This window comes from Castanea sativa, chromosome 1 (assembly GCF_040712315.1).
Source record: "Castanea sativa cultivar Marrone di Chiusa Pesio chromosome 1, ASM4071231v1".
NCBI classification, from domain to species: Eukaryota; Viridiplantae; Streptophyta; class Magnoliopsida; order Fagales; family Fagaceae; genus Castanea; species Castanea sativa.
The window spans coordinates 49341206-49353248 of record NC_134013.1 but is presented as its reverse complement, the minus strand read 5'-3'; the positions used below and the strand labels follow the sequence as shown (position 1 = coordinate 49353248).

Genomic DNA, 12043 nt, shown 5'->3' with positions numbered 1-12043 from the left:
TTGCGCAGTCGCACCCCAGCACCGATCGCGATAGCGCACCCCAGCATCGCGATCGCGCCGACGCACCCAGCCCTCGCGATCGCGCCGACGCACCCAGCCCTCGCGATCGCGCCGACGCACCCAGCCCTCGCGATCGCGCCGACGCACCCAGCCCTCGCGATCGCGCCGACGCACCCCAGCCCTCGCGATTGCGCCGTCGCACCCCAGGATCCTTGATCGCGCTGCCTTCGCGATCCTTGATCGCGCCTCCTCCTTCGCGATCGCGCCGCTTCTCTCGGATTTTAGGATTTTTTTTTTTGGGTTTTGTTTTTTTTGTGATTTTACTGAGAAATGATGATAAATATTTGATTGGAAGTTGAGAAAATGTGAGCATCAAGTAAAAAATGTATTTTCTATAATATTTTCAAGATCATAACCAAACACCTGAAAATATTTTCCAAAGTATTTTTTAAAATGCCACCAAACACCTAAAAATATTTTCCTTTCCGGAAAATATTTTCTTTTCTTGAAAACATTTTCCGGAATTGCTTTACTGTCGAAACAAACGCACCCTTATTGTCATCGTGTAGCTAGCCTCCATTGGATTCCCAAATATAGCCTCTGACTTGCGAGAGAGATTGAGAATTTTTTTTCCTTCTATATCTAATATCTTACACAGTTACACCTATATATTAAGAAGTGTGAAAATTTGTGTGAGAGTTTGTCCACACCTAGCTTATTTGGAATAGTTTTTGAGATTGAGAAGGATTTATTTATTTATTTGGACATGTTCATTGTTTTCAATTTTTCTTAAAGAGTTTATTTATTTTTATTTTAATAATATTTCACACTCTTAGTATCTTGCTAAATTATCTTGGAAGAAAATTAATTCAATTTATTACATGATAATTTAAATAATAATCCCTCGCGCGCGCACACACACACACACATATATATTCATCTGCATTATCTATTTAATATAGATATCATATTTTAAAATGACTTAGGGTCTGTTTGGATATCGCTTATTGCTGAAAATTGAAAACTTATTGTTGAAAACGTTGTAGCAAAATAATTTTTAAATGTATGAATAGTGCTATATGACCTAGTTTTAACTTAATATTTACTGAAATACGTATTTGCGGGTCCCGTGAATCACAGACTTATAGAAAAAACGCCAAACACAGACTCTTTCATTTTTCAGTGCAATCCAAACTTAACCTTAGGGTCTATTTGGATATCGCTTATTTTGTTGAAATCTTATTGCTGAAAATACTGTAGTAAAATAATTTTTAAAAGGCAAAACATTGTTGCTGCTGTGGGGGTAAAATAGATAAAATGTTTATTTGGGCCTTGGGCTTGATTTGGTGGTGTAAGTCTGTTCGAGCAAAGCTTTTGAGGCTCACAAGTCAGTGCATACTACGAGAGGTGGAGGAGTCGTCCGAGGAAGAGTACCTCTACGGATGGGCCTAGTAAAGGTCATGGGACATACCAAGGGATTTAGAAACAGAATTCTAAAAGATCTATTGGGTAAAGGCGTGATCCACGCAATGGTTAGAACGAAGAACGTGTGAGAAATATCAGAGGAGAAAAAGCTGCTACCACCGCATTAAAGACCATGCACCTACCTCCCTGGCCGCTTTAATGGGGAAATGACTTCTGAGCAGTGAGGTTCAGCTTTCCAGCTGGTATTTGGAGGTTTAAAGAAGATGCTGGATGTGACAAGTATCTAGGGAGGAGATTGGTGATACACGTAGAAGAAAAAAGAAAGAAGAAGATGGATACAAGAGAAGAAGAAAGATATAAAAGGTAGAGGATGGCAGAAGGAAAGGGGGATCGAATACTTGAATTGTAATTGTAATATTGTTCTTAAAAGAAAGAAAGGCAATACAGGTTGTTCTCGGCTTACGTCCGAGGAGAGATTCTTTACTGTTCTCATCTATTGAACACGCGGATAACGGCAATTTAGCTTGTTTTTCCCTTGTCCAACATCCACAGTCTAGGTTTCAAGCCCACACTCTACAAATTTTTATTGTATAAGGCTTTTTGGGCCTGAGTCCACCTAGTGATTAGACCGGGTACAAATTGTGCATTTACAGCTACGTTTTTCACAAGTTGGCTAGTCCATAAACAGTGCCATGAGACTAGCAAAAAAAAAAAAAAAATGCAAAACGCACAAACATCTATTGGCAAACACATGCTTAATAGGTCATTTGATCAAAATAAATGTAGGAGTGGTGGAGTTTGGATTTGACTTAAGGAGACATAGTTTATACACATATAAATACGTGCACATAGGTCATTTGATCCAAATATATGTAGGAGTGGTGGAGTTTGGATTTGACTTAAGGAGACATAGTTTATACACATAAATACGTGCACATGAACATTCATCTATATTTATGACCAATATGAAATATAAAAATCATTCATGCGTAAGAAAAACAAAAAAATAATAGCATATTCATTATATTTGTCTTTAAAAATTAAACCATGAATACTCATTTTTTTTAATAAATTTTTTCAAGTTCAAAATTTCACTTATGAATGAAAACTTATTTTTAGTAGTTAGATAAACACTACATACACCTTAAGTAAATATATATTTCATAAAAAAGCGAACCAATTTCATGTTGTTACTCCCGACCAAAAGTTGGGATTAAGAACCTACTTCAAACCAAGACCCTAAATTTTTTGTCCTTTTTTTTTATTATTTTGGTCTTATAAATTAATTTAGAGTAAAACTTTATCTTTTATTTTTCATTTTGAAACATTTTTAGGAAACTTAATCCTTTTAACAAACCAACCATAATATTTTCAAACTTTATTCCATAAATGATCAAATCAATTAGATAAACCATAGATTCTCAAAAAAAAAAGAAGATAAACCATAAACCATAAATTATAGATTATTGTTTCTAAAAAAAAAAGAAAAAAGAAGAAGGAAAGATTACTATTTATTTATTTTTGGGCTAATAAGATTTGAAGGTCAACCAGATGAACCAATAGAAAGTGAGAAGCCAACATGGGGTTTTGACTATTCCGTGTACTTTACTGACATTAATCAATCAATCTATCAGTCTTGCCGTTAAAGCTTTGAAACTCCGATACCCTTCTTCTCCGATTCCCACTTCATAAATATCCAAATCCCAAAACCAGAAAAACCCCCCACCCCACGTAATGCTCCTCTCATTTTGAATTCTTCTCTTTTCTTACCACAATACCACCCATTAGATCGCGCCGTTAAAACTACTCTGCTTCTTCTTCTTCTTCTTCTCTCTATCTCTACGGTTATAAAAGGAAAAATGGCGGTTCCAGTGGTCCGGTTCCCAATCTTCCCAATAATAAGAGTGATCGGTGTGATAGTCGCCCTTCTTGTGCTGACTTGGAACCTCCATTACAGAGGAGGCTTGGCTCTTATCTCCGATAACAAGGACCTCATTTTCAACGTACCCTCTCTCTCTCTCTCTCTCTTTTTATTTTATTAAATTTTGGGTTTTGATGGGTTTTTTATTTTTATTTTATTTTTTGGTAGAAGTTAATTGTTTGTGATGTGATTTTGTAGGTCCATCCTGTTCTAATGGTGATTGGGCTCATACTTTTAAATGGCGAAGGTGAATTCTAATTGCCCTTTTGTGTGTGTGTGTTTGTTTGTTTAACTTCCCAGTTAGCAATAAATTGTTTGTTTTGAATGTATTCTTTGGTTGATTTTAACTTGCTAATAAATTGTTTTGAATGTATGGTACATTTTTTCCCGAGAAAGAGTACCGTGTTTCTATTGTGTAATTTCAATTGCATTGAATTGATTATTGGCCTTCATACTATAGTGGTGTTTTTGTTAGTGTATGGTTGTGATGTGTGATCACACCATAATATGGTTCTCCCTCTCATATACAATGACACCCACTTGGTGGATGGTGTTGCTTCATAAGCATATCGGTATGAATTATTCAATCAGTGTTTTATAAAACGATTGTATCTTGTAGATAAGATATATCTTTTCATGTCTACCATCAAGAGGTATAAGAGAGTCTATAAATGTCAAAGAGCCTTGTAGCTCTACTGGCACCTCCTAGTTGTTTTCGATGGAGACTTTTGGGGTTCAAATCCCCCCTCTGCCATTGTAACTATCATAGAGAGTCTATAAATAGACAGACTCTCATTTGTTTCATAAACCCATTATTCTTTCTGCAGACATACTGCTTGGCAATTATTATCACCACCCTCCCTAGCTGGGATTGCCATCCACGTTAGGGACCTACAGGTTGAACATGCCTTGGTAAAGTTAAGAAATGTGCTCTAGTTTAGAGGACACTTCTCTCAATTAGGATGAAGTGGAGTGGGTGTTTTCATGGGTTCAAGATTCACTAATGCATTTATAACTTACTAATACAACATTGTGATATATTTTTCCCAATATGTTAATATTCTCTGGTTGGTTCTAACGGAAGCTGATATTTTCTGTTTAGTATGCGTTGCTGGATGGAAGTTTTTATCATCTTAGGGTGAAAATGTATGACTTTGCTTTGTCTCTGAATAAAGAGAGACTGTAAATTGAGATGTAATTCCTTCCTTTCTCTGTACATGGATGTAGAAAATGCCGTTCTTCTTGTGTTCTGTTGACATATTGGTTTTCAAGTTCATGGCCTTATTTAGTTATGTAACTTATAGATAGGTAACTATCTTTATCTGTAAATATCTTGACTATGAGAAGAAGATGATATTGTTATTGTTGTATGCTGAGTTATAGTTGTAATGATTGGTGGTATGAATATGCTTCACTTTGATGTGTTTGCAGAATATGAGATGGTAGATTACTGTGAGCAAGTCTATTTTCCACTTTTCCTTGATGCAGACTTAGGAAATGACAAAAGAAATTTTATTTTTACAAATTTTGGGGCTTAAAGAAATATTTTCATAAACATATTAGCCAGCAAGACATGCAGTCCACACAAAACACAACATATAGTGCTTGTTCATTGAAATATCTCCTTGATTTGGCTTCCTTATATCAAATTTGAAACCAACTGTTAATCCCTGCCTAATAGTCAATTTGAGTGATTTTTTTAAGGCCAAAATGCAAAATTGACCTTCTAAGTTTCACCTTTTGTCATTTTAGTCCTCTAAGTTTTAAGTATGGTCAATTCAGTCATTCGTTAGTCTTTTGTTAAATGTTGCCGTCTACTTACCAAAATGATGCCGTTTTGGATGTTTTTAATTTTTTTTAATAAATTTCTTAATTTCAAAAAATTGAAAAATGTTCCTTGAAAAAAAAAAAACTAAAGGGCTCAATGGAACGACATCGTTCCCCTGGCCCACTGAATATCAAAAATCATCCCCACCCCACCGATACTTTCTTGGCTTTACCACTGGGTAGATTATGCTCCTTTAATGACCCACTTGTGTTCATTTGTGTTGTATGTTTTCAGTAAGTTGACTCATATTGATTGGAGTTTTGGTTGACCAGGATTGGGGTTGTTAATCAGGTGGGAAATATTCCACTTGATTGGGCTTTAGGAGCTTTCATCCTACAGAGTACAGAGCACGGCTAGCTTGGATTTAGAGCATGCTGACTGGATCTCTAACATTGTGATGAATCACCTACATTGCTCTCTATAATTGCAATCTTTGTTATTTTGATGTTTACAGCATGGTCTGTGTCACCTACACTGCTCTCTTTCCCCCTCTTTCTTTCTCCTTCAGTCCCTTAAATTTCTCAGGTCACGGACTGCTAGGGTATTGGTGGGGGTGGGGATGATTTTTGATATTCAGTGGGCTAGGGGAACAACATCGTTCCCCTGAGCCCTTTAGTTTCTTTCTTTTTTTTCTTTTTTTTCTCTTTATTATTAGTTTTTTAAATTCAAAAATTTTAAATAATGTTTTTCAGTTTTTTAAAATTAAGAAATTTAAAAAAAAAAATCCAAAACGGCATCGTTTTGGTAAGTAGACGGCAATACTTAACAGAATACTAACGGAAGACTGAATTAACTATACTTAAAACTTAGGGACTGAAATGACAAAACTCAAACTTAAAAGAACTGAAATGACAGAAGGTGAAACTTAAGAGGTTAGTTTTGCATTTTGACATTTTTTTTATTATTAAGTTACCATATAAGTTATAACGTCCCAGATTTTGATTCTCCTGCTTTCCTAGTTGATTATTTGAGTTAATAAGAATTTGTTAAATTAAATGATTGAATGATTGTTCATGTTTGATAGTGTAGATAGATATTCTCTCTTTCTCTCTCCCTCGCTGAGAGCAGCTTGTAATTCTTCTTGCATCTTGTGCTTTGGTGCATTTCCATTTGTTTTATTTTTCTGTTGAAGAACAGGACAAGTTCTATTTAGTCTCTGTCTTGCTTGCTGGCCTTAGAAAAGTACTGAAGTGGCAATTAACTAGAATATTGTTTTTGGTCAAAAGTAGGCATTTTTAAATGTGTGAAGCCGTGAACAAATTTTGGTTTCTGAAAGGAAACACTTCTGTAATGTTGATTTTCTAAGAATTCTCTTGTTTTAAATGTTTTGTATGGTTTTTGCAGCCATGCTTGCATACAAGACAGTTTCAGGAACGAAAAGCTTCAAAAAATTAGTTCATCTCGCATTACAATTCATTGCTCTCTGTTTAAGCATCATTGGTGTATGGGCTGCTCTAAAGTTCCACAATGATAAGGGGATCGACAATTTTTACAGCCTGCATTCATGGCTGGGCTTAGCTTGCCTTTTCCTCTTTGGCATTCAGGTCTTTTTCCATGATATTGAGTTCTGACCTCTTTTTCATTACCAGTATACTATTTTTCTTGCGAACTTAGCTTCTGCAATCACAATAATCTTATTTCCTTTGATTATTTCTTTTGCTTAGTGGGCTGCTGGATTTGCTACTTTTTGGTATCCTGGTGGCTCAAGAAATAGCAGAGCAGCACTGCTACCATGGCATGTGTTCTTTGGAGTTTATATATATGCCCTTGCTGTTGTTACCGCTACTACTGGTATTTTGGAGAAGGTTACATTTCTTCAAACCAATAAAGTGATATCACGATATTCAACGGAGGCTTTGCTTGTCAACTCTTTGGGTATTTTGATAGTTGTACTGGGTGGTTTTATTACTCTTGCAGTTGTTACTCCTGCCAATGGAAAAGGTGATGCTCCCAGGAGATCAACAGAGTAGGCACAATTTGTATGTTTATATGATTCGTAATAGTGACAAAGAGGTATTTTTATTCACTTTTACTTACAGGGGCAGTTCTTGTCACCAAATGGATGTATTGGTCTGTTGTAACAAAACATCAGTTATTATCTGTGTATTCATACAAGTTTTAAAAGGGATATTGCTTTGGTGTTGGTTTGCCTTAATCATTTTTTAAGTGATTATCCTAAAGTGTTAAAACATGTGTTTTGGTGGTTAATTGTTTTAGAGTTACGTGTGTGTGTGTGTGTGTGTGTGTGGTATAAGACCATTACTAAAAAAAATGTATTTAAGTCACTTAAAACACAAGTTGCTTGAACCTAAAGTGCTTTTTTTTAACTAATACAACTTTGTGCTATTTCTTTTAATTTCCTATATATATATTTTTTAATTTCATGCATCTTTTCTTATTACTATAAGTAAAAAATAATGATTTTTTTTTTCTTGAAACTTATCCAGTAGCTATTCCTATGCATTGCACAGGTTTGCTAATTTGATTAAAATTCAATTTAGTCATATATCTCCATGTTCGTTTAATTCAATTCTTTAAGTTCAACTTTATTCAATTCAATCCTTCGTTAGTCTCCGTCAAAAATTGTGGATAGTGATTAGTGATTCTTTATTGTGTATCTTGCTTAATCTTATCCTGTAAAGCACCCAAATTAAATTTGAACTGTGACTGGTTGAGTCGACTATGGTATTTTTCTTCGTCAAGGTAAACTCAAGTCAAGTCAATTGAATTAATAGGCCTTATAACTCAACTTGTGCGTGTCGATAGAGTCATCTACTCATCTTGTCCTTCTAGAGGGGAGAATACAACCATGAGGGATGCGTCCAATGGGCAACGAGTTAGGTTCATTCCAAATATAAGGGTTGAAGGTTGATAAAGAGATGACACGGTGAAGCAAATCATATCAAATGACATAATATGCAAATCATATATATATATATATATATATATATATATATATATATATATATATATATATATATATATATATATCGAGACTCACATAAGGAAGACTAATAGTTTCCTCCCTTTCCTAGAGGACTTGGAATGGCAGATGTATACTTTCCTTATTACTTTGAATCACCCCCTAGTCCTCCTCCCTCTCCTCTTGAAGGACTTGGAATGGAAGATGGAAACTTTACTTACGATTACTTTGAATATCCCCCTGCCGAATCCCCCTCAACCATTGTTGGCTCCACAAAGATTAAGAAAGTCACAATCATTCTTCTCGTCTCCATTACACTTAGCCTCTTATTACTCTTATTACTTGTAGTTGTGTTCCTTTATTGCCGACGCCGTAAGGTAACTAGAAACACTCAGCACGAGTCTAAACCATCAAGGAATGGAGATTTATTCTCAATATGGAATTATGATGGAAATATTGCATATGAAGACATCATTAATGCAACTGAGGATTTTGACATCAAATATTGCATTGGAACCGGGGGCTATGGCAGTGTTTACAAAGCAAATTTACCTAGTGGAAAAGTGGTTGCCCTAAAAAAACTTCACTGTTTAGAAGCTGAGGATCCAGCTTTTGACAAGAGTTTCAAGAATGAAGCCAAAGTCTTGTCTCAAATTCGTCATCGTAACATTGTGAAGCTTTATGGATTTTGTCTACACAAACGATGCATGTTTCTAGTTTATCAATACATGGAAAGAGGAAGCTTATTTATTGTCCTAAGCAATGATGTTGAAGCTAAGGAATTAAATTGGAAGCGGGTGAACATCATTAAAGAAGTAGCACATGCTTTATCTTACTTGCATCATGATTGCATCCCAATGATTGTCCATCGTGATATGACTACCAGCAACATTTTATTGAACTTGGAATTGCAGGCTTTTGTTGCAGATTTCGGCATAGCTAGAATCCTAAGTCCTGATTCCTCTAATTTAACCACACTTGCTGGCACCTATGGATATATAGCACCAAGTGAATATTTTGTTTCTATATGGACAAATTCACACTATTAAAAAACAATAGATTAATTAATGATCATATGCTAAAATATTTATTAGAAATATCAAATTGGTGATATGTTCCTTAGTGTATGCTTAATTGTCATACTATTGTAGGACATTCCTAAGAGGTTACTTATTACTTTCAAGTAGTTTAGTTGTGCTCACATTTTTTTGTGTTATGTTTTAGAATTGGCCTACACCATGGTTGTGAATGAAAAATGCGATCTCTATAGTTTTGGTGTAGTGGTACTAGAAACAATTATGGGAAGGCATCCAGGAGAGCTTATTTCCTCATTAGCATCATCATCTGCCCGAGATATGATGCTGAAAGATGTCTTAGACCCATGCTTCTCACCTCATATAAACCAAAGTATTGCTCGGAGCGTGGTTTTAGTTGTAACGCTAGCATTGGCATGCCTACGTTCCGATCCTAAATCTCGCCCCACAATGAAACATGTTACACAAGAATTTCTTGCTAGAAGGTCACCATTGTCGAAGCCCTTTTATGCAATTTCAATGCAGCAGTTGATGAATCAAGAAATATATTTGGTAGACAAGAATTAGGAATGGTTTAGAGATGTGATGCCAAGAAGGTGGGTAATCTATTTTCTTTTGGATCTTGCTATGGCTATTTAATTATATTATTGCAAAATGGATTATGCCATCAATAGCAACTAAGAGCATCCACATCAGTGTATCTAAAATCATGTATAATACAAAATTTTTTCAATTTTACACATTTTGAGCTACATCAGTGTATCTAAAACTGGGTAAAAATGTGGAAACTCATCCCCGAGCTACAGTACCGTGTAAATATACACGGTTACTGTAGCTCGGGTAAACAATATTTTATCATTTCTCCTTCGCTCCTTTTTTTCTCTCTCTGATCCGTTCTCAACAGACTCCATTTTCTCAACACTGAATACAGAGATATACTTTGCTCAAAAAAAAAAAAAACACAGACATACACAAACAACCACAGATCGATGCTTGACTTGTAGATCGGTGCTTGACTGGTCGGAGCTCGTGGGTCTTGCCGTGGATCGGAGCTGGCGGACGCTGGATCGGAGTTCGGATCGGCGATCGGAGCTGGCGGATTGGCAATCGGAGCGCTGGATCGGAGCTCGCGATCGCGCTCGGAGCGCTGGATCGGAGCTCGCGATCGCACTCGGAGCGCTGGATCGGAGCTAGGATCGATCGTTGATCTGGGTAGAGAGAGAGTGAGAGAGATGATCTGGGTAGAGAGAGTGAGAAATGAAGAGAAGAAATGAGAGAGAGAGAGAGAGAGAGAGAGAGAGAGAGAGAGAGAGAGAAATTAATCAGAACTGAAGAAGAGAAGAAATGAAATAAAGACGCGCGTAGGTTAGTTGAGGGAATTAATAAAAAAAGTGAAGAAATTATTATTTAATTAATAGAGGGAGTAGGATAGATGAACTGATGTGGGTAATTTGTAAAAGTGAATGTGTAAAATTTTAAAAGGGGTTTTTTGTGTAAAATAGAGGAAATTTTTACATGGACTGATATGTTTGCTCTAAGTAATTGGATTTTAGCGGACGTGAAGGAATTTGTATCATGACTTCCTATACATAACCGAACATAAAAGCATAATAAAGGCTATAAATAAATATAATGGTTTAATTGTTAATGAAAAAGCAATAAATTTTTGAGTTTCAGTTAATTAAATTGGTAAAATCTCTTATAATTGAATAAAAAGTTTAAAGTAGGGCAATTGATTTGTGATTTCTCTAAAAATATTGGTGTTGCATCTTGTGTCCAACCGAACCTTTAGGCGTAGCAGAACATGGTTCCGCTTGCTATCTATACTTTCAGAAATCACAATTGATTTCAAGGTTGTTAATGATGTCGTAGCTAATAAAGGCTTTTATAATGGCTTCCTTTACTACTCTAATTTCTGATTGCTTGCAGGTCGTTGATGCCTCCATCTTTAGCAGGTGCGATAAAAAAAGCTATCCATGGAGGGAAAATAACACTAGTAAGGACCAATCAGCTAAAAGGGGCGGATCAATGAATAATGGTTTTGTAACTTTGTTTTATTTTTATACCCAAAACCACTGTTCCCCCTACGACATCACCAGGATGTCCTAATAAGTTGTATTTTTCCAGGAATGCTAATGTGTGACTTTTTTTTTGTTGTTTTGTTTTTGAAAGGCCAATAAATCCTTTAAAAGAGTGAGTAGATTACTCATCCAACGGCAACTCTTCCCTTCATAAATTACTAGAAACAGATATGATACCAGGAGTAATTCTTAGGTACTCCCGGAGCACGGAGAATGGTACTCCCTCCTCTCACATTCATGGTGGGGTCCGTTCATTAAATTCATGATGGGGTCCACCATGAATGTGAGAGGAGGGAGCACCATTTCACTATACTCCGGGACTACCTAAAAATTTTCCATGATACCAGATATTTTCATAAAAGGATTCAGTTAATTATAGCTCAGGAAGTAAAATTCACACTACAATTTATAAAAATTTAACAGGGGCCTCAAAATTGTGAATGTAGTGGCTAGGCCAAGAGTGGCTACAAAAGGTTCAGAAAAATGCACACTGTGCACAAGTGAGAGTAGACCAAGTCACTTGAATAGAAGAAAACACAGCTTTACCATTTTTCTCCAATCTCAATTCTATAGAGCCTATCATTTAATGAAAGCAGCTTCAAAATCCAAAAATATGCATTGTTTTTTAAATAATACAGATATACATCGTTATTTTGAAGAATTAAGCTAAAACTGACTAATAAATTCATAGAGGTATCTCTAACATGACTACCTAACAATTTCCTCTCTGTCGCAATTTTTTTGAAAAGGATTATCTCCTACCCTACCCTTGCCTACAATTCAAATACTAACTCCAAAACCACAGCAAATTAACAAATATATCAAGAAAAC

At 35.8% G+C, this 12043-nt stretch overlaps 2 protein-coding genes across 2 annotated transcripts; both read left to right on the top strand.

Annotated features, from left to right (window-relative positions):
- Positions 1–2963: 2963 nt before the first annotated feature.
- LOC142623600 (transmembrane ascorbate ferrireductase 2) lies at positions 2964–7329 on the top strand. Its single transcript, XM_075797376.1, has 4 exons — positions 2964–3428; positions 3545–3593; positions 6519–6718; positions 6839–7329. The coding sequence occupies exons 1-4, from the start codon at positions 3285–3287 to the stop codon at positions 7142–7144; spliced, it is 699 nt and encodes a 232-aa protein (XP_075653491.1). The 5' UTR covers positions 2964–3284; the 3' UTR covers positions 7145–7329.
- Positions 7330–8219: 890 nt separating this feature from the next.
- On the top strand, positions 8220–9807 carry LOC142628864 (MDIS1-interacting receptor like kinase 2-like). Its single transcript, XM_075802901.1, has 2 exons — positions 8220–9105; positions 9322–9807. The coding sequence occupies exons 1-2, from the start codon at positions 8220–8222 to the stop codon at positions 9696–9698; spliced, it is 1263 nt and encodes a 420-aa protein (XP_075659016.1). The 3' UTR covers positions 9699–9807.
- Positions 9808–12043: the final 2236 nt, after the last annotated feature.

Coding starts and splice junctions, on each gene's coding strand:
- LOC142628864 (XM_075802901.1), top strand. CDS start 8,220: ATGGCAGATGTATACTTTCCTTATTACTTTGAATCACCCCCTAGTCCT. Junction 9,106..9,321: donor CTATGGATATATAGCACCAA/GTGAATATTTTG, acceptor GTTATGTTTTAG/AATTGGCCTACACCATGGTT.
- LOC142623600 (XM_075797376.1), top strand. CDS start 3,285: ATGGCGGTTCCAGTGGTCCGGTTCCCAATCTTCCCAATAATAAGAGTG. Junction 3,594..6,518: donor CATACTTTTAAATGGCGAAG/GTGAATTCTAAT, acceptor TGGTTTTTGCAG/CCATGCTTGCATACAAGACA. Junction 6,719..6,838: donor TTTTCCTCTTTGGCATTCAG/GTCTTTTTCCAT, acceptor TCTTTTGCTTAG/TGGGCTGCTGGATTTGCTAC.